General features: G+C 53.1%; 1 protein-coding gene across 2 annotated transcripts; it reads left to right on the forward strand.

The window, feature by feature from the left end:
- Positions 1-2,956: 2,956 nt before the first annotated feature.
- Sidt2 (SID1 transmembrane family member 2) lies at positions 2,957-19,981 on the forward strand. Of its 2 annotated transcripts, XM_052188434.1 has the most exons (27): positions 2,957-3,478; positions 4,899-5,020; positions 5,232-5,396; positions 5,485-5,530; positions 6,314-6,415; positions 6,514-6,597; positions 8,124-8,223; positions 8,415-8,480; positions 9,711-9,804; positions 10,062-10,114; positions 10,923-10,994; positions 11,160-11,231; positions 11,406-11,468; positions 12,218-12,336; positions 12,654-12,727; positions 12,817-12,883; positions 13,359-13,432; positions 13,562-13,685; positions 14,460-14,577; positions 14,970-15,106; positions 15,358-15,466; positions 15,623-15,699; positions 15,871-15,917; positions 16,156-16,261; positions 16,688-16,798; positions 18,302-18,415; positions 18,509-19,981. In XM_052188434.1, exons 1-27 carry the CDS (start codon positions 3,296-3,298, stop codon positions 18,569-18,571), a joined length of 2,562 nt encoding a protein of 853 aa, XP_052044394.1. In that variant the 5' UTR covers positions 2,957-3,295; the 3' UTR covers positions 18,572-19,981. The 2 variants fall into 2 exon arrangements, with proteins under 2 accessions (XP_052044394.1, XP_052044393.1); XM_052188433.1 differs by lacking the exon at positions 11,406-11,468 and having other exon boundaries at positions 3,205-3,478.
- The last annotated feature ends 1,236 nt before the right edge of the window (positions 19,982-21,217 follow it).

The following is a 21,217-nucleotide window of genomic DNA, read 5'->3' on the forward strand; positions in this document are numbered from 1 at the left end:
TACTGGCAATACGAATGGAGTGGGAGGTCAAAATGAGGGAGAAAGTGAGGCCAAGTTGGCACATGGAACCTGTTCTGATTACCTAGGTGGGATGCCAGCTGGTTGGAGAGCTTGCTGTGAAGGAACTCTTGTCTTTTGAGGGTCCAAACAATCTGGCTTTGTTGAGATGTGCTGGAAAGAGGACTGAAACAACTCTCAAACCTAGGAACATGGGGGCTGAGGTCTCCGCCTAGTAGCATGATTAACCCCCAGACTTAATCCTTACCCATAACCCTTCCCTCTCCCAAAAAGGATGAGCATGGCGAGCTACTAATGAACCCTTCTGGGCTTTAAGTGACCCCGTTGTACAGTGACAAAATGTCCTGTTGCTGCTACAGGACCTTGTTACCCAGACTAACCTGGACTGGACCTCTTATGCCTCAGCCTCCCAAGTAGCTGGGATTTGTTGCTGCTCCTGCTGTGGTCTACTTCTTCAAACATGCTGGACTTAAATAGGCCAGCTATAATTCTGCTTTTTACCCACTAATTTAGAAAAGGGCATAGTAGGTACTTATTAATATTTGTGGGAATGGATAAATATTTATAGCTGGTAGTTGGAAAAATGTCCCAGTGAAGAAGTCCAGACTGCCATAATCTTGTCAGTGGGTAGTGCTCTGAGAAGGGGGACACTGACCTTCCAGATAGGACATCTGACCACTTCAGGGTTGGCCATATTTTTTTCTTTAAACACAAATTGTCTACAGAAATTCAATACATATAATTGGAGCAAATTATTTACTTAGCTACTGGAGGCTTGAAGGGACTCTGGCTAGCCTGAGCCTTTTGCAGGCAGGGCTCTGGCAGGCCTTGCCCTTCTTCCCCATTATGTCTTTTGTTTGTTTGTTTTTGTTTTTGTTTTGTCTTGTCTTTCTAGACACGGTTTCTTTGCGTAGCCCTGGCTGTCCTTGAACTCACTCTGTAGTTCAGGCTAGCTAGTCTCGAACTCAGAAATCCACCTGCCTCTTCTCTCTTTCAGTTTTTTTTTGTTTGTTTGTTTGTTTGTTTTTCGAGACAGGGTTTCTCTGTGTAGCCCTGGCTGTCCTGGAACTGTAGACTAGGCTGACCTCGAACTCAGAAATCTGCCTGCCTCCCTAGTGCTAGGATTAAAGGCATGTGCCACCCAGGCTCTCTCTGTTTTTCTAAAAAGACATTATACATCCCTAAAGCTAGACCTCCCCAAGGTGTCTTCCTTTATTTGGCCAATCCCTCTACCCAAGGCTGATTACCAAGGTCCAGCTATCAAAATGTTGGAAGTCCAAAAAGCCCCCTTTGGCTCTCCTAATTAACATGCCAATTAAATTTTAACACTTCATCCTAACACGGCTTTCCCATTTTACCTTTATAAACCATCATTTTCCTAAGTGCCACATTTGTTCCCTCTCTAGCCAGATCAGTTCTTTGTCCTCAGACAGATACCCCTTCCCCTTCTCCCTCCTCCTGTCTCCTGGCTTTGCCTCTTATTCCCTGCCTTCTGTGCCTCTGTGGCAAAGAAATCTTCCTTTGTGCTGAGAACTTGGCTTTGGGCTTCCTGAGCGGATGCTTTTCCTAACAGGATTGAACCCAAGACCTTCTATGTGTGTTTGTTTCTTCGTAACTACCTTTATTTGCTTGTGTATATGTGTAGTTCAGAGGCACATGTGCTACAGCATGCATGTGGAGGTCAGATGGCAACTTGCAGAGTCAGGTTTTTCCCTCTTCCACCATGTGGGTCCCAGGGATGGTCATCAGGCGGCAGAGGCAAGGACCTGCACCCACTGAGACACCTCATCTACCCTTGGAACGTTACAAAGATATATTTTAAATTTCATTTATTATTATTTGTGTGTCTGTGTGTGACGTGTGCAAGCACATGTTGCCAGGTGTCTGTGGAAGTCAGAGAATAAATCTGTAGAGTTAGTTCCCTCCTACCAGGTGTAGAACTCAGACCAGGCCTTTATATGGCAAGTGCCTTTTCCGGCTACGCCATCTCAGCTCGGCTCTTGTGCATATTTTTCTGTTTATGTCTGAAATTTGGATTACATACCACTTATATAGTGTTATTCTTGAATTCCCTCTTTAGATGTCTCTTCGATGTTAAGATTCTATTTGGTTGGCTTCAGAGTAGTGCCTCTAACCACCTCTCCCTTCACTGTGAACAGTTTCCTTTGAGCTTTTTCAAGATCACAGGGATGCAAACTGCTGCCCACATATTTTATTTGTATTTCTTAGTGGTAGGACACAGTCCCTGGAGTGGAATGACTGGGTTGAAGGGTATAAAGCTCTTTTAAGCCTAAACCATAATATTTCCTCAAAAAGGTCTTGCCAATTGACAACTATAGGTTAGAATCTTTCCGTGGGCTTTGTTCATACAAACAAAGCGGTTTCTGCAGAGTAGGGACAGAGCTCACAGGTGGGAAGGCATCTTGGTTATGGCTATCCCCTCTACTGTGAGAGGAGAGGCAGCTGAGCCTTTTTCAGTGGAAAGGCACTTCTTCAGTTTTTATGAGCCAATGAGGGGGGTAAAATGATGCTGGGGTAATGGCTTGGGGGTACAATTCCTGCTTGAGCAAAAAAGATCATCTGTCAACAAAACCAGCACTTACTGGGCACTGTGAATCTCGCCAGTAAAGCCAATACCAAGCAGTAGAGGCGGGAGGAGGATCAGGAGTTCAAGACTATCCAAACTTACACCACCAGTTCCAGGCCAGCCTGGGTTATGTGAGTCCCCATTTCAAAAAGCCAAAACACGCGGACCACAAAAACAAGAATCCAATACTTAGTGATCCTTCGTGGAAAAAATCACTCCAGACGCTTACAGGACGGCGAAGGAAGAAGACGGCGATGGCTGCGTAGGAAGCAGTTAGAGGAGGCCTGGCCCTTTAAATCTGCGTCGGTTTCCCATGACGTCAGCGGGCGGGCGCAGCCCGCTGTTTACCGCGGCGCGGCGCCTGGTGGCCCAGAGTTCTGCGCCGCGTCCGCCGCCCTTAAAGGGCCCGCGTCCGGGAAGCCTCCGGGCCAGGGCCATCACCGCCTCGGCTCTCCGGGCGCGAGCGGACGCCGGGTCCCCAGCCGGGCTGGGCCGGGCTGGGGTTGCGGGTCGCGGTGCCGCCCACGCGAGCCGGGGTCCGCGCGAGGCCCAGGAGCGTCTCCAGGGAGGGGACGCGTCCTATCTCAGGCCGGGGTTAAAGTTCTGGTCCCGGTGAGATGCTGGAAGCTGCTGCGGCAGCCGCAACGCGCCCAGTCGCCGTCCGGTCTTCAGCCCCCGCCGCCCCGGGCCATGAACGCCTGGCGTCTGCCCTTGTGCGTGCTCCTGGTGGCCGCCGTCGAGAGCCACCTGGGGGCTCTGGGGCCCAAGAACGTCTCGCAGAAAGACGCGGAGTTTGAGCGCACCTACTCGGACGACGTCAACAGCGAGCTGGTCAACATCTACACCTTCAACCACACCGTGACCCGCAACCGGGTGAGCGCAGGACCCCACGGGCGACCGGGAGGGTGGGCGCCCGGCCTGGACTTGATGCTGCCCCTGCCCTCCCTGCCAGCCTTTGAACCGCCCTCCCCTTGCCAAGACCTGGTTTCCATCAGCATTCCCTGGAAGTTCCCTGCCACCAGCTGTGTTCAGGACTGGTCTGGTTTGCTCCGTGACCTGGCTCTCAATCTGGCAGCTCTGTGAGGTCGGGGTGAGGGGAAAATAGGCTTCCAGCCTTGCATGCCCAGACAACTCCAGATGGGGCCAACTTAGAACTGGAAAGCTCGGTCACACGTCCCAGGGAGGTGAAGGAGACAGACCCTCCTTGCCTCAGAAAGCCAGCTGGCCTTGTAAGTTGAAGGTGACAAGATAAGGCCCTCGAAAGCTGAGTGGCAAGAGAAAAGGGAGTTTGTTTCTAAGGCAGAACTATCTCCAACTTCTTACTCACTTCTCCCCAGTAGTGAAAGTAGAAGCCTGACAGAGCTGGGGACGCTGAGGATGGCCTGGGAGATGCTTGCTGCCTGGCTGTGTGGCCTGCCTAGCTCTCTTGTTCTTTTTCCAAGGCCCAATCTGGATTGACTGGGAAGCACTGGAGTCCAGGGCACCTGAGGCTTTCTTTGAGAGGGAGAGGAGTTTGGTTTCTGGCAGGCCACGGATCTACCATCAGCATCCATTACCCTGAAGTTTGATCTCCCTTTTTCAGTCCCATATCCAGGATCATCCCAGAAGTGGCACCTATCCCTTAGGGAAACGTTACCCCTAGATTTGGTTTCAGCGGCCTAGTACCTAGTTGTCTGCAGTTGTGATTTCTTCACTTTTAAACGTCCACTGTCCTGTGTAGTTTTGTCCACAGCAGCAGAGGCTGGGTTATTTATTTATTATTTATTTTTAGAGAGGGTGGATTAAGGTTCAGATGGAACGTCACTTCACAGCTTGGCCTGTGGTCAGAACTAGGGAGACAACTTGTATTTCGACACAGTTCCTTTACACCCCTCCCTGCAGGGCTCTGGCCTCCAGAGCAGTAGTGGAACTGGTGCTTCTTGCTGGTTTCCTAGTTCACAAGGAAGAAGATTGAGGGCACTTCTTGCCCTCCCGTGTCAGTGCGTGCACAGGAACGTGTGTGTATACACGTGTTTGTATCCATGTGTGTGCATGTGGGTTATCCTGGAACTTTCTATGGTCTCTGCTGCTCCACATACCTGTATCTTCCAAGAGCGAGCTTCTTTGAGCCTTAGACCTGACAGTGTCAGTCCCTTCCAGAAATGCGGCCTGTTCCCTCACAAGGAGAAGCACAGACAGTGTTCTGGCTCGCCAGGATGGACAGCGTAGGTCAGAGCTCAGCATGCAGTCTGTAGAGTCATGTGTTTGAGGAACAGTGGGCTGAGTTTGAAAGAGGATGCTTCCTTCTCTGCAGACCGAGGGCGTGCGAGTGTCTGTGAATGTCCTGAACAAGCAGAAAGGGGCGCCTTTGCTATTCGTGGTCCGCCAGAAGGAGGCTGTTGTGTCCTTCCAGGTGCCCCTAATCCTTCGAGGGCTGTGAGTAGGACCTGGGGATAGAGGGAGGGGCAGCCTTGCCAGGTTTTCAGGGATCCTCACCCGGGGAACATTTTTGTATCTTCTCCCTTCTTCCTGAGCCCGGTGGCAGGAGGATAACTTTGTCAGCCCAGGGAATGGGAGGTATGGTGACCTGACAGGAAGAACGCAGGCAGACAGGGACTAGTTGCACCCTATCTGTCTTGGACCATAGATATCAGCGGAAGTACCTCTACCAAAAAGTTGAACGAACTCTGTGTCAGCCCCCCACCAAGAATGAGTCTGAGATCCAGTTTTTCTATGTGGATGTGTCTACCCTGTCACCAGTCAATACCACTTATCAGCTCCGAGTCAACCGTGTGGACAATTTTGTGCTCAGGTATTCAGGGTAAGAGGGAGGGCCCATGTAGTCCCAGCCTTCTTTCCAAGTGCTGAGAGCGACTGTGGGATTCTTCTCTTCCCTGCAGGACTGGGGAGGTGTTTACCTTCAATACCACTGCAGCCCAGCCCCAGGTAAATAAAATTCCTTATCAAAATGGGGTTCCTCAGCCTGGCATGGTCGTACATGCCTTTAATCCTTGCATTTGGGAGTCAGGGGCAGGTGGATGTCTGAGTTCAAAGCCGGCTTAGTCTACATAGTGAATTCTAAGCCAGCCAGGGTTACACAGAGAAACCTTGCTATCGCAGGGCGGTGGCAGTGCACGACTGTAATCCCAGCACTCTGGGAGGCAGAGGCAGGCGAATTTCTGAGTTCGAGGCCAGCCTGGTCTACAGAGTGAGTTCTAGGACAGCCAGGGCTATACAGAGAAACCCTGTCTCGAAAAAACAAAAAAAAAAAACCAAAAAAGAAACCTTGCTATCTCAATATAGCAACATCAACAAAAAGGAAATTGGGGGAGATCTAACCTTGGAGCAGAAGTAGGTATGGGGTTGCTAGGACCAGCAAATTCATCCAGTCTCTAAGGTGCGACTCTTGGAAGCTCCCGTGTGGATAGACAGGCAGGGGCAGTGCAGTGACAGAGTCTGCTCGCTGTCTTTCCTCCTCTGCCTCTCGGGCACTGTCCTGTGTGAGTGCCCAGCTGACGGGCAGCGTATTGGTGCTCAGAGACATCCGGACTGGCTGCTCATGGTCAAGGCTTTTCTCCCCAAAAGTAGCTTCATTGTCTGAGCCAAGAAGATTCTGAAAGCTCCCTTGCAGGAGACTGATCCCTTCAGAGGGGCAGGGAGAGCGCCCTCCTGAGACACCTGCCCTCCTGAGACTGAGATGGCACTCTCCTTGCCCTTCCTTGTTCTCAGTACTTCAAATACGAGTTTCCTGATGGTGTGGACTCTGTAATCGTCAAGGTGACCTCCAAGAAGGCCTTCCCCTGCTCAGTCATCTCCATTCAAGATGTCCTGGTAAGCTGTCTGTCATTTTATCCTGTACCAGAAAGTAGTTGGGACATTAGAAAAGGGGACAGGCCCATCCATCTGCCTCTTTTTTCCTTCCTCCACAGTGCCCAGTCTATGATCTGGACAACAATGTAGCCTTCATCGGCATGTACCAGACTATGACCAAGAAGGCAGCCATCACTGTGCAGGTAGGAAATGCACATGCCCTTCTGAGGGATGAACGGGGCTGGCTGTTGAAATAGAAGGCTTTCCACACCCTGTCCCTGTCCCCATTTCTGCCTTATGAGAGGGCTTCTTAAACTTTTTCACTGGGACCCCTTTGTCCCTGAGAAACTTTTTTCCACTGAGTCATCTCGCTGGCTCTTACTTTTGTTGTTTTTTTAAATCAGCAAAGGATTTTACTCAGATATAACATGGAGGTACAGGCCAGACATGCTACAGGAGAGCAGCAGAGATGTACTCAGAAACCACCCTTTTGTTTTATAATTATCAGTGTTGAGGGTGCCACTTTGCATCAATGTATGGTACCACGTGGCAGAGACACATTTAGGGACATTTTAGAAACTATTGAGTTCTCCAGCCACACAGATACTGGAGTTGGAATGGTATAGATTATTAGCATGGCCCCTGTGCAAATGGCATGCAAATTCATGAGGCGGTCTCTATTTTTAAAAAAGAAATTATTAAAAATCTTGTCGTAGCCAAACAGTGGTGGCGCATGCCTGTAATCCCAGCACTTGGGAGGCAGAGGCAGGCGGATTTCTGAGTTCAAGGCCAGCCTGGTCTACAAAGTGAGTTCTAGGATAGCCAGAGCTACACAGAGAAACCCTGTCTCGAAAAAAACCAAAAAAAAAATCTTGTCGTAATCCCAAATCAAACTCATTGAGTTCTTTAGCACCTCAGAATAATTATTTAAATCAAACATCCTTAATACATTCCAGGAAGACCCAAGGTGCATTGATTTTTATCTTTGCACACTTGAGATAGGACAGTAGGAAAACACCAGAAGTCTTTTTTCCATTACTGAATGTTCCTGTGAGAGCAGAAAACTTGGGTTGTGCAGTAAACACACTGCGTTTCAGCGTGTGCAATACTCTAGCATCCAAGCTGAGTTTCAGACAGTCTGCCTTGGCTTCGTGTGCTCTGATGGCATGTGTGGTACCAAGAGCACATGTGTGTTCAGAATCAAGTCTGAGGTGACGTCACCTGATAACAGCATGGCCAAGGGCTTTTAGAAGTGCCTTGGGTGCAGTGTACATTTGATTTTGAATGATTTTCGGTTGTGGTGCGTTGAGAAGCCTTTTACTGTTGCTTGATCTTTCACCACCCCCACATCCTGCTCCTGTGTTCTCTGGTGTATGTGAGTGGCGCCATCTGGTGCCCAGGACAGGCTGCGTGGACTGCATACGGGCTCATTTGTTCACCAGGCGTGGGTATGGGTTTGGGCCCTAACCCTAACTTCTCAAGGCCCGTTTGACAAAAGTAATGGCAGCTCCTCTCCTGTGGGTGCGGCTGGGTGGTAGAACACCTGCCTGGCAGTTGAGAGGCTATGCATTAGATCGTCAGCATCACAGAAGTGTGAGGCAGGCAATCTAGGCAAGGATTGGGTAAAACTATCTAGAAAGACACTTGTAGCTTCCGGTCCAAAGTTCATGTTAAGAAAAAGACAACAGTGATGCTCATCAGCATCCTCTTCCTCTTCCTCCCCCTGCAGCGGAAAGACTTCCCCAGCAACAGCTTTTATGTGGTGGTGGTGGTGAAGACTGAGGACCAGGCCTGCGGAGGGTCCTTGCCCTTCTACCCTTTTGTGGAAGGTATGTTTCATGGACTGGTTTGGGATGGGTCAGCCTCAATGGCTTCCCCGGAGATAGACAAGACCATGTGGCTGTTGGTGGATCCACTGGGACACAAGTCTGGACCCCAGATTCTCCAAGGCCTGGTTCCTTCAGCCTTAGCTCGACTCCCAGCAATGACTTTTTTTCCACTCTTGACATTTTACTTCCAGATGAACCAGTGGATCAAGGGCACCGTCAGAAAACCCTGTCAGTGCTGGTCTCTCAGGCTGTCACGTGTAAGTGTGAGCACCTGGGTATGATGGAAAAAGCTCCCTGAGGCCCTCAGACCCAAGAAAGCAGCTGTTCTCGGGATGGGAGGGGTGGCGAGGACCCTCCTACCCAGCCGGAGCTGGGACAGCGGAAGGCAGGTTTCTTCCAGCCAGAGAAATTCAGAAGATGGATCCCTGTGTAGTATGGGACAGGGTCCATGGCCAAATTGAGGAAGTTCTCATTCACACCCTGCCTCTTAGCAGGGGAATCTCTGTTCCCTGTCTCTGTGACAGAAATAGTAAAAACTATCCCATTGGATACATTCAGTTGTGTCAGAATTGGGCCCCTAGTCAGTGCTGAGCACTGTCTATTGAATTTTTTAATGGAGTCCTTTCTAAGCTGTGGACTCTAATGTGGGAATGAGGAGCTGGGCATGATGGCACGCCCTCTTTAATCCCAGCATCAGGAGGTTAAGACAGGATTAGCAGCCCAGCCTCACCCTTGGTTATATCATGAGATCAAAGCCAGTTTGAACATGAGACCTTGTCTCAAAAAAGCAAAATAAGTAACAATAAAAAGCAACAAGGGACTGGAGAGAATGGCTCAGCTGTTAAGAACACCTGTGATTTTTCACAGGATCCAGGTATTATTCCACAGCAGCCTCCTCGTGGCAGCCCACGAGTCACCTGTAACTCTGGTTCTAAGGGATCTGATCCTCTGCCTTTCACAGGCACCTGTGGGTGATACTCATACATGCAGGCAGAGCACTCACACATAAAAAGTAAAAATTAATGCATCTTAAACATGCGACTATAATCCCAATACACACTAAGTTGATTAATTAAAAGCAAAAGAGACAAATTAGGGATTGTGCTAGAAAGGGGACTCGGTGCTTACTGAGCCCTGGTGTGTGCTAGCAGTACAGCTCTTAGGAAGGAGGGGCTGGAGGGCTGTGTAGGGTACAGAGAGCTGTGATGGGCAAAGGCAGGTCACTGTGTGACTGTCGAGGGCACCATCTCTGAGCTGTAGTTGGAAGCTTAGGTCGACATGGAGTTGACTCCAGGTAGGAGAGAAAGCCTTAGGGAACACCATGAGCAGGGAGGCTCATGCCAGAGTTGAGGCATAGACAGGTGTTCATACTGGTTGGGCATCGCCTTCAGGAGGGGAGGAGCCAGATCCCAGAGGTCCCTGGGCATCCAGAGGTGGGTGGGGAGAGCTCCTGTGGTCTCACCACACTCACCTTGTCCTCCCTGTAGCTGAGGCCTACGTTGGTGGGATGCTCTTTTGCCTGGGCATATTCCTGTCCTTCTACCTGCTGACTGTGCTGCTGGCCTGCTGGGAGAACTGGAGGTGAGGTGGAGCTGCGGGGCCGATCCCCACTCTGGGGTGTTGAGCACTCCAAGACAGGAACTTGTTGATCTGTGATCCACGAGCCAGTCCTTTGTAAATCAGGCCCGTGCCATTGCTCTTTCCCAAGCTGGGAACACCCCGTTCCTCCTGGTGTGGGCGGAACCCAGGATCAGGATGGGTAGAGAGGACAGAAGGAAGGCTAACATAGCCTCCGGTGAGTCCTCATCCTGCCTCGGTTGTCCTCTGAATTCCTGCAGGCAAAGAAAGAAGACCTTGCTGGTGGCCATAGACCGAGCCTGCCCAGAAAGTGGTATCTCCAGGGGTCGGGCTGGCGGGGATCTGTTGTGGGGAGACAGGAGGGAGCAGGGATGGAAAGGAGAATGGTCAGAGGAGGGTGGGTTGGTGGCTTCTTTATGTTCTGGCCTAGGAGTAACATTTCACAACTGGAACCAGGCTGGGGCCTTGGCTTACCCTTCCATTGACACTGGAAACTGCCCTGTGCCCGTCCTGGGGTCTCAGGCAGTGCGGCTCAGCCTCAGGTTGTTAACATCCGATTCTCTCTCTCTCTCTCCCATCACTTCTCTCTGCCCTCCCTCCTGCTTGGACCTCTCTCTCAGCCTCTCTCCTTGGTAAGCGCCAGGTGCTGTGGGCAGAGGAGCTGCTGTCAGGGGAGGAGTGTGAAGCACAGGCGCTTCCTCGGGAGGGGCCGGGCACAGATACCATCTTCTTTGATGGCTTAGATGCGTTATTCCCTTGATCATCCTCCCTCTCTCTCTCTCTCTCTTCTTTTCTTTTTTTAGTTAAAGTTTTTAGACAAGATCTCATTCATAGCCCAGAGTTGCCTGAAACTGAGTCTGTAGTAGCCCAGGCTGCCCTAAACGTATAGCAGTCTTCCTGTCTTAAGCCAGTGGAGAGTGCTAGGGTTGCAAGCATGAGCCACTGTGTCTGGTTGTCCCCTCTTACAGGAGGACACAGGGTGGCACACTTGCTTGACATGATTGTGAGGGTTCGGTGGGTTCTGGAGGGCTGGCCTGGCTCCTCTGGCTGTCTTTCCTAGGTCCTCCTTTCCCCTCCCCTGGCTGTAGGCCTCCCTTTGCTCACAGGCCTTGTCTTTGCAGGTCACCCTCGGGTCTTGGCTGATTCGTTTCCTGGCAGTGCCCCTTACGAGGGTTACAACTATGGCTCCTTTGGTACGTTTCAGTCAGGACTGTGTTTGCCCATGCCCGGCCATGGCTCCCTCTGCCGCCACTCCTGATGGCTGTGCCCTGGCTGCTGCTCTGAAGTCTTTAGGAGCAGATCTAGTCTCTTGTCCTGAGGTTGCCGCTCCCTGCCTCACCACCCATTTCTGCCTGCAGACAATGGCTCCGGATCCACTGACGGGCTGGTTGAAAGCACAGGTTCAGGGGACCTCTCCTACAGCTACCAGGGTGAGTGGGCCAGGCAGGGGGTGCTCCAGGGCTGCTGGTGACTAGGTGGAGTTTCCTGGTGGGCGGTTGCCTCTCTGCCATTTGCTGGAACCAGGGAAGGGCTGCTCTTCTGCCCTGTCTTCCTCTCTGCTCCATGGCCTCGGTTTCCCCTGTAACTTTCCCTTTCCTTTCAAGGGCACGACCAGTTCAAGCGGCGCCTTCCCTCTGGCCAGATGCGGCAGCTGTGCATTGCCATGGGTAGATGTGGGGAGGGGGTAGGGCCGCCCTGCCAATCAATTCCTGCCAGGATGGTCAGTCCATGGAACTGGCCGCCTCTGGGACCAGAAAGATGCTTATGCATGGCTTTCCTAGCAAGTGCCATCTGTGCCGGCCCGTGGTCTTCTGAGAAAGATAGCCATTGGTCACCATCAGCATCCCACCTCGATGTCCTCTTGTCAGTATCCTCCCTCCCTGGTTTGCTGGCCAAGGGATCCTGGATCTGGGTGTCACCTGGTCTCCAGGGGCTTTGGTCAGGTGAGGTGACAGGAGGAGGCTTCTGGAGGTAGGAGATGGTGTTTTTTACCTCAAGCCCTTGTTTGTGTATTAGGGCTTTAGCTCAGGGGTGGCCATGGCATGTCTTCTCAGAACCCAACAGGACTGGGCACCTCTAATCTGCATGATTGGCTAAGTTCAATCCGGTTAGTGTGTCTGAGGTCCACTCAGTGTCCTGGCCTGGAAGGCTTAGCCTAGGGACCAGAGCCAGGAGTGGAGCAGGGCTGCAGTGCCTCCTGCTCCACGGTCCTGGCGGAGCTCCCACCACTTCCCACTGAGTTAGGAGTATGTCTCCTCCCAGCGCGCGGGCCACGGGCCCCACTGCTCTGAGCTCTGGCCCACAGTTTGCCTCTTCCGCATTGTTGAATAATTTTGACATTGCTTCTGGTGGGTGGGGGCAGACCCAGTGTTCAGTCCTGCTGGCCCAAACCCTCCTTTTCCTTTGTCATCCCTAGACCGCTCCTTTGACGCAGTGGGTCCTCGGCCACGACTGGACTCCATGAGCTCCGTGGAAGAGGACGACTATGACACACTGACTGACATCGACTCAGACAAAAACGTCATTCGAACCAAGGTGTGACATAGAGCCTGGCCCTACCCTGCCCGGTCAGATCTGGAGGAAGGGACTCTGAGCAGCTCCCCCAGCACATGGCTGTGCTGTGTTTGGAAGGCAGAGGGAACAGAGCCGAGCTGGGGCAGGCGGGTGGACCCCAGGAGAAGTTGATCTGGGGAAGTCTGGGCTAACTGAGCAGATCCTGTTGGCATGCTTAGCCACAGAAGTGAGGAGCCTCAGAAGCCCGCCCACTGAGTTCCGGCTTGTCTAAGGGAAGCTCACTTGTCTACCTAACCTGGGGATCAGGGTCAGTGGGGCTCATTCCTGCTTCTCCTCAGCAATACCTCTGTGTGGCTGATCTGGCACGAAAGGACAAACGTGTTTTGCGGAAAAAGTACCAGATTTACTTCTGGTGAGTGGGCTACCCAGGTGGGCACTCCCGTAACTGCATAGGGCGGCTCCTCAGGTCCTGCCAACCTTACCTCGGCCCTTCCCTCCCAGGAACATAGCCACCATTGCGGTCTTCTACGCACTTCCTGTGGTGCAGCTGGTGATCACCTACCAGACGGTGAGAGGTCGAGGGTGGATCCTCTTGGTCTGTGACTCTGCCTTAGTCTGCAGAGCCACTGCTGGCACTCTGCAGTGAACATAGGTCATAGGTTACTCGAGCAGGTTTCAAATCCCAACTCTGCCTTGGCTGTGAGGCCCTAGGCTTCTAAACTCCAGTTTCTTCATCTGCAGATTGGGGGCAGCATGAAGCTGGGCGGGGCCCACGAAACAGAGGTCACAGGACTTTTATAAATGTGATTTTCCTCCCCTTCCTGTGAGGCAAGGACTTCCAGAATTTTAGTCACTGTAATAGAGAGGATGAAGGCATCTTTGCCACCTTAGCATTATAAGGAGTACCAGCCCGGTTACTGTGTACACACTTCAGCCAAGCTGGTACTGCTCTTGTTTTGCCAGTTGGGCCCAGGGTGTGTGGCATGGGCTCCCTGCTGAGTCAGGCATGTTAATAGCCCCACTCCGCCCCCATACACACACAGGTGGTGAATGTCACAGGGAACCAGGACATCTGCTACTACAACTTCCTCTGTGCCCACCCACTGGGCAACCTCAGGTGGGGATTGTGCTGGGGGCCCAGGGGTGGGTAGAGTAGGCAGGGCGGGGCTCTGTGAAGCCTGCTGGGCAGAAGAGAGGAAGGGCTCGATGGTCCTAGTCTCAGCTAAGCCTGTCTTGTCCCTTCTAGCGCCTTCAACAACATCCTCAGCAACCTGGGGTACATCCTGCTGGGGCTGCTCTTCCTGCTCATCATCCTGCAGCGGGAGATCAATCATAACCGGGCCCTGCTGCGAAATGACCTCTATGCTCTGGTAAGCCAGCCACAGCCCACCATGGCCTCCTTCTGGCGGACTGACCTTTCCCAGTCCAACTCTGCTCCATCTAGCCCCACACTACCCTGCCCAGACCCTGCCCTGCCCTGTCCTGCCCTGCCCTGCCCTGCCCAGGTCTGCCCTTCTCTGCCCTGCCCAGGTCTGCCCTGCCCTGCCCTGCCCAGTCCAGCCCAGGTCTGCCCTGTCTAGCCTGGGTCTGCCCTGCCCTGCCCTTCCTTGCCCAGGTCTGCTCTGCCTTGCCCAGGTTTGCCCTGCCCTGCCCTGCCCAGGTCTGCCCTGCCCTGCCCAGTCTAGCCCAGATCTGCCCTGTCCTGCCTGGGTCTGCCCTGCCCTGCCCTTCCCTGGTCTGCTCTGCCTTGCCCAGGTTTGCCCTGCCCTGCCCTGCCCTGCCCAGGTCTGCTCTGCCTTGCCCAGGTCTACCCTGTCCTGTCCTGGTCAGATCTGCTTTACCCTGCCCTGATGGCTTCTGCCCTGCCCACATCTTCCCTGCCCTCTCCTGCCTTCCACTCTCCCTATCTACTCTGGCTCAGCTGGCCCTCTGTACCCATTCCTGCTCAGCTGTTTTCTCCTGTCCTGCCTTGTTCTGCCCTGCCCAGGTCTATCCTGGCTTCTCCTATCCTCTCAGCCCAATCTTGCACAACCTACCCTGCTACCCACTCACCACACAGCGCAGGCTTTTCCTCCTCCACACCCCTTGGGTCCCCTCTCTTCCCACCTCACCTGTACTTCTCTTCCTTCTTTTTCTCCTCACAGGAGTGTGGGATCCCCAAACACTTTGGTCTATTTTATGCCATGGGCACGGCGCTGATGATGGAGGGTCTGCTTAGTGCCTGTTACCACGTCTGCCCCAACTACACCAACTTCCAGTTTGGTGAGTGCTGCCTTTTATCTGGCTGAATCTGCTGTCCCAGGTCGCCAGCTGTTAGGAGGCTCTGAGGCTGGCTTCTGAGAGCAGTTCCCATACTAGAAGATGGCTGGCTGTGCTGCCTCCTTCTCAATCAGCTTACAGAAACTCTGAGAAACTCAGGAAACGCTCCCTAACTTCAGGGGGTTCTTCTGCTAAGACCCTCAAACTAAGTTGTCCTTAAGTCCAGGGAACTAACAGACTAGTAGGATTCAGGGGCAGCTTATGGGGCTGGAGCTGAAGCTCTGACCCTTCCTTCATCTTGCTCATGGCATTTCAAAGCTCTTGATTGTCGAGGCTGGGAGTTGTGTGTGGGGTCCCTGTGGTGTCGCTGTAGCTAACAGCCGGTTCCTCCCCAGACACCTCGTTCATGTACATGATTGCTGGCCTCTGCATGCTGAAGCTCTACCAGAAGCGGCACCCAGACATCAACGCCAGTGCTTACAGCGCGTACGCCTGCCTGGCCATTGTCATCTTCTTCTCCGTCCTGGGCGTGGTGAGGGCCTGGTCTACTCTGCACACCCCGCAGGAAAAGCACATTCCTTCCCTCCACCCCCACCCCCTACATGCGTGTGCACTCATCCTGTCTTCCACTGCAGGAGAGATCCTGCTTGCTGCTTCCCTAAGGGGCCATCCTGGCCCCTCTGTAATCGAGTCTAACCCAGCAGCCTGTGCTAGTAAGGGTGCAGACGTAGGCCACGGGAGCAGCCACCCTCTTCGCCCCTCACTCCGCGGGCTTCCCCACAGGTTTTTGGCAAAGGGAACACAGCCTTCTGGGTCGTCTTCTCTGTCATCCACATCATTTCCACCCTGCTCCTCAGCACTCAGCTCTATTACATGGGCCGCTGGAAGCTGGGTGAGCGCATGCCCGGGCAGGGGGACACTGGAGGGACCGGGCTGGAGGAATCCCTGGGCGGGAAGTTCAGAGCACTCCTTGGCATTGCTGAGCTGTGCACTCTGAAGACTCAGCCATGCCTTGTCACCTTGTCAGCATCACACCTTCTCATTGCAGACTCCGGTATCTTCCGCCGCATCCTCCACGTGCTCTACACAGACTGTATCCGGCAGTGTAGCGGACCCCTTTACACGGTACCTGCCCAGCTCCCCAACTCCTTCCTCCTCTGTCTCTCCTCCCCCTGTGGGATCACGGTGTGTCAGAGAACCAAGGGGTGGGGTGGGGACTGGCTGACATGAGCCTTCTACCTCTTCCCTCCCCACCTCTCTCTCCCTCTCAGTCCCCGTGTCTCTGCTTCCCTCCAGGACCGCATGGTGCTTCTGGTCATGGGCAACATTATCAACTGGTCGCTGTGAGTGTGGCCGCTGGCTGTGCAGTTAGCTGGGGATGTACATAGTCGGCCAGTGGCTGACTTAAGGGCTGTGGACAGTTTTTAAGCATTGAACATAAGAAATGGGGCTGAAGAACTCTGGGCTTCTAGAACCTTCTGTGAGCCTCTGAATATAGTCCAAAACAATGATGAAGCATGGTGGGAGTGTGGGCAGAGGTGAGGCCCTCCCACCTCCCCCAGAACCTACTCCCTCTTTCAGGGCTGCGTACGGACTCATCATGCGCCCCAATGACTTTGCCTCCTACCTGCTGGCAATTGGCATCTGCAACCTGCTGCTTTATTTCGCCTTCTACATCATTATGAAGGTGAATGGGAAAGGGTGGAGCAGCCACTCTGCTTTATGGGGACAGAGTGGGGCACTGGGAGAAAGAAAGCTTTTCTGTCCATATGTCTATGCCAGTGAAGTTTGGGTGGTTGGGCGGCCTGAGTCTCTTGTAAATACTCCTGGGAGCTGCTTGCTAGGATGTGCTCTGCCACCAGGCCACACCCTTAGCCTGGGTTCTTGAACCTGTGCTAGGCCAGGCCTTTGAGCACTGGTGGCTCTCCAGGTTGTCATGTGAGGGATCTCCCATCCAGTGCTTTTGTTGGCCCAGGGATGTGTTCAGAGTGGGCATGGGGTAAAGGCACAAGGCTGCCAGCCTGAGACTCGGTTGAGCTTGTAAATCTGGGAGGGTCCCAGGTGAGAGACTGCAGGAGGGCGGTGGCCGGGCTGACAGAGCCTCCCTCCCTAGCTCCGGAGCGGCGAGAGGATCAAACTCGTCCCTCTGCTCTGCATCGTCTGCACGTCGGTGGTCTGGGGCTTCGCGCTCTTCTTCTTCTTCCAGGGACTCAGCACGTGGCAGGTGAGCCGTCGCCTCTTGTAGCAGGCTAACCCACGGCCACCCGGACCTTCCCTAGTGACTTGTCATTAAAGCCTCCTGATGTTCTGTATGCCAGCATGGAAATCTGGACCTGTTACTTTAAAGGCAGCTGAGTTTCAGAGAGGCCCAGGGCCTTCCCCCAGCGCAGAGCTAGTGCGTGGCAGCTGGCGTTTGAAGCCAGACACATCAGTGCATCAAAGGACGCCTGGTGTGCATCAAACCATAAGTCTCTGATAGCACTGAAAGTGTCTGCTAGGCATTGTAGTGGACACCTTTAATCTCAGCACGCAGGAGGCAGAGGCAGGCGGATACCTGAGTCTAAGGCTAACCTCTACAGAGTGAGTTCCAGAACAGCCAGATGCTACACAGAGAAACCTGTCTCGAAAAGCAAGAACCATAACAAAAGTAGAAAGGAACATAGCATGGCCTCCACCTACGTGGCATTAGGCTCACGGGCTAGTGCAAAAGAGAGACACTGCTAGCTCTTGTCTGGTTTTTGTCATTTTAAAGCCAGGGATCAAGTGTCCTTGCACTTGGTGAGCATGTGCTCTGCCCCCGAGCTATTTCACACACACCTAGTTCATGTTTGAAATGAAAAACAATCAAGTCAGGGTAGTGAAATGTGCAGAAGAGAAACTGGCGAGGCCTCTAAGTCAGGAGGCCTAGGAGAGGCAGGCCTCTTGGAGGAGGCAGGCTCTGCTCATGGCCAGGAAGTCTCATGGATAGAGCTACATAGCATTAGCACTGTCACCTTGTCACACAGGGTGGGATGACCAAAGCTTTGATGTGTGAGAACACACTGGTTTGGGAGCTTGGCAAAGACCTAGCACTATATGGGGTCAGATGTGTTTTGGTCTGTGGCCTCAGCACAGGATGTACCAGACATAGAGTCAGAAAATGTTTGTGGCAGCAAGGTTGTGGGCAGAGAAGGGAGGATCAGGAGGATCACAGCCTTGACCTGGTGTAGTAGATGGGAGAAATCTACCCTGAGGAATTTTTTTTGTTTTGTTTTTGTTTTTGGAGACAGTGTTTCTCTATAGCCCTGATTGTCCTGGAACTCACTCTGGAGACCAGGCTGACCTTGAACTCAGAAATCCACCTGCCTCTGCCTCCCAAGTGCTGGGATTATAGGCCTGTGCCACCACTGCCCGGCTTACCCTGAGGAAATTTGAAAGCAAGGCCAAGCCCTAGGCAGGCAGTGAGTTGGGGCTTCTGGGCCCTCCTGGCTTTCTGAGTAGAAGCTATAATGACCGCCTCCTGCCCACAGCTATAAAGGGAAGATGAATCTGAAGGAAGGAGGGAAGGGCAGAATCAGTGTATTTGAGAAAAGCTGTTGTTAGCTGTGGTGGGTCAAAGTAAGGCGTGGGCCAGAACAGGATGCTCTCCTGCAGGGACAAGGGGGTGCCATAGAGTGGGTCGGAGGTGGGTGTGGAGCCGATCCCTGCAGAGCAGACTCAGTAGGCTGCTGGCTCTGTCCCCTGCCAGAAAACCCCCGCGGAGTCCAGGGAGCACAACCGCGACTGCATTCTCCTTGACTTCTTCGATGACCACGACATCTGGCACTTCCTGTCCTCCATTGCCATGTTTGGGTCCTTCCTGGTATGTGGGATGTGCCTGGCCTGAGGGCAGAGGGATGGTAGAGCAGACAGCCCCTCCTTCCCAGTGTCTGACCCACCATCCATCCACCCTTAGGTTTTGCTGACATTGGATGATGACTTGGACACCGTACAGCGGGACAAGATCTACGTCTTCTAGCAGCCTCTGCGGTCCAGGCTTCACCTCGTGGGCCCAGCGCCCCTGCATCACCTGCCAGTTGCCGCAGGAGCATCAAGGGTATGAGTCCCAGCTCTGCCGCCCAGCATTGGATGTCGTGGCAAGACAGCGAGATTCCAGCCCGGGCCTGACTCAGGACAGTTACTGGTGGCACTGAGCCTTGCAGTTGCCTCTGCTGCGGAGGAGGCCTGCTCCGCATTCCCCAGACACTGGCCAGATTGCTGCTTTCTTCTCAGTGTTGGGTCCTCCTCAGGACCCTCGTCCGTCCATCTGTCTTGTTTATCCACTGGCTCTCCATTTGTCCTTTGGAGAGGAAGGCGGGACGGCAATGCCCTGCCCCATTTCACGCCTTGCATTCTGCCCTTCCCTCCTGTCCTCTCAGCCTAGGACACACAGCCCTTTCTCCTTCCCATGCTCTGCTCCAGGACCATAGTCTGGTGCCTGATTCTCTGTCCAGCACCAGGACCTAAGTTCTCCCTGGGTCTGTAGCTGGCTGCTATCACTGCCCACTCTGGCCTGCCAGGACGGATGCAGGTAGGAGACCTTGGGGGCTGGCCAGCTGGTGCCAGGCTTTTGGTGCTAAGGCCTACACGGAGCCTAGGTACGACCTCCTCCTTGACCTGTGCCTGGAGCTGGCTCTTCAGCCGTCAGAGCCAGCCCAGGTTGAGTCTTCTTATCTGGGGATTGAATTCAGAGGCCACCTCATCCCACCAGCCACTCGAATGATGCCAGCCCCAGGATTGGTGGGAAGTGGCAACTCATTGGCCCCTTCCGCACCCTCAGTCCTGCCAAGCCCCAGATGGGGGCCTTTCAGTGCCATTGACACTGCCCAAGAATGTCCAGAGGCCATGGAATGGTGCCAAGCACACAGTCCCTTTTGCCTCTTTGATGGGAGCAGGAGTCCCAGTGCCTGTCTTAGAAAGGGAGGGACATGCCAGGTCCCTGTGTGTCCTTGGCCCTGTCTCACCAAAGGACTCAGGGCTGGTTTCTGAGTTTCCGTCCAGTATTTAGCCAAGTTCTGTGTTAGTCACATAGGCCTAAGAGCCTTGGCGTTTACAGAGTCACCCAGCTCTGGTCCCTGGCCATTCTGGTCCTTGGCGTTTACAGAGTCACCTAACTCTGGCCCCTGGCCACTCTAGTCCTTCACTACCCTTCACTCCACCGGGTCCATTCCAGATGCCAAGAGTGGGCCCCAGGAATGTGTTTCATTCTCCACCATGTTTTTATAGCTCTTGGGCTGGGAGAAGAGGCAGGTCCGGGTCCTTGTCTCTGAGCTTTGTTCTATGTCTCTCCATGCTACGGTTGCCATTCTGTTTTCTATGAACAAGTGCATTCAATAAAGAACCAGACCTGGGATCTGGGGTCTTACGGATGTGTTGGGGAGATGCAGGAGCCTCCGTGTCCCATTTATTCTGGCCTTCCCTTCCCGTTCTTCTGCATGGCTACATTGGGAACTGACGTTCCTTGATTCCACCAGGGTTTTCCTCCAAATCCTCAGGCCACCCGTTAATTCCTTAAGCATGTGTCCCACACAAGCATTGCTGACAGAAGCAGGATGCTGAAGTGTGTCTGTGCCTTCTACCAGTGATATCACCCTCCAGCAGGCACACGGTACCTGCCTGTGCCCACCCTGTAAAGGTCAGCATCCTTTCCAACCATCTAGGCAGGTGGGTATCCAGGCTGTGCCCATGCTACACCTGAAGTGGGCAAGGTTTTAAAGGCTGTTCAGGAGTCTATGGCAAGCAGGATCTAAAAGGAGGGAGTTTTTATTTAGATTATAAAAAGGATGTGATTTGAGGATCCTGTTCAGTGAAATCAGTGGCTGGGAGTCGCCTGGAAGGCAGGTGTCACCTGAGGAGGTAACTGCTACCTTATTACAAAGCTGAGCATGAAGTGAAAGGAAGGCCTTTGCACGGCCCCTGGTGTGCAGCCAGGCTGCAGTCCAGACTAGTTTCCACCAACTGGATTTTAAAGCCTTGCAAGAAGGTGGCTTGTTCCTTCAGAGGCCATGAGGAGGTGCTGTAGCGCCGTGCACCACCAGCTTAAACTAGCCAGGCTGGCTGTAGTAGGTGGAGCTGAGGTTGCACCTCTCTGACCGGTAGCCAGTTCTGGGTGAGACTGACCCTGCCTGAAGGTCCCTTTTTTTTCCTCTATTCCTTTTCCCTCCTCCCCCTCTCCATTTCCTGAAGTTCCCAGAATTAGGGGCAGGGCTCAGAGATACCACTAAAGCCTTAACTTTTAAAAAGTTGCATTCAAAAAAATTTTTTAAAAGGTTGCATTCAGTTAGTGTGTGAGATATAGCACACATGTGCGGGTCAGAAGAGAGCTGGTTCTGTCTCCACTGTGTGTGTTCTGGGTATTGAACTCAGACCACGAGGCTTGATAGCAGTTGTCTTTAACCTCTGAGCCCCTCTCACCTGTCCCTTCCCAAGACCGCTGCAGCTCGGTACAAGCAAGAGGAGTGAGGACCCTTTCTGGGGTAGTAGAATCTTCCAAGATGAGGACTTGTTTTGAAGGGAGGGAGGGTGACACTGTTTCCTAGTCCCCTTACCCTAGTGTCACCAGCCTTGCCAGGCCTTAAATATCCCCCCATTGTCACTGCTCTAGAAGGTGCCAGCTGAGCAAGTC

The sequence above is a fragment of the Apodemus sylvaticus genome, chromosome 7 (assembly GCF_947179515.1).
Source record: "Apodemus sylvaticus chromosome 7, mApoSyl1.1, whole genome shotgun sequence".
Taxonomy (NCBI): domain Eukaryota; kingdom Metazoa; phylum Chordata; class Mammalia; order Rodentia; family Muridae; genus Apodemus; species Apodemus sylvaticus.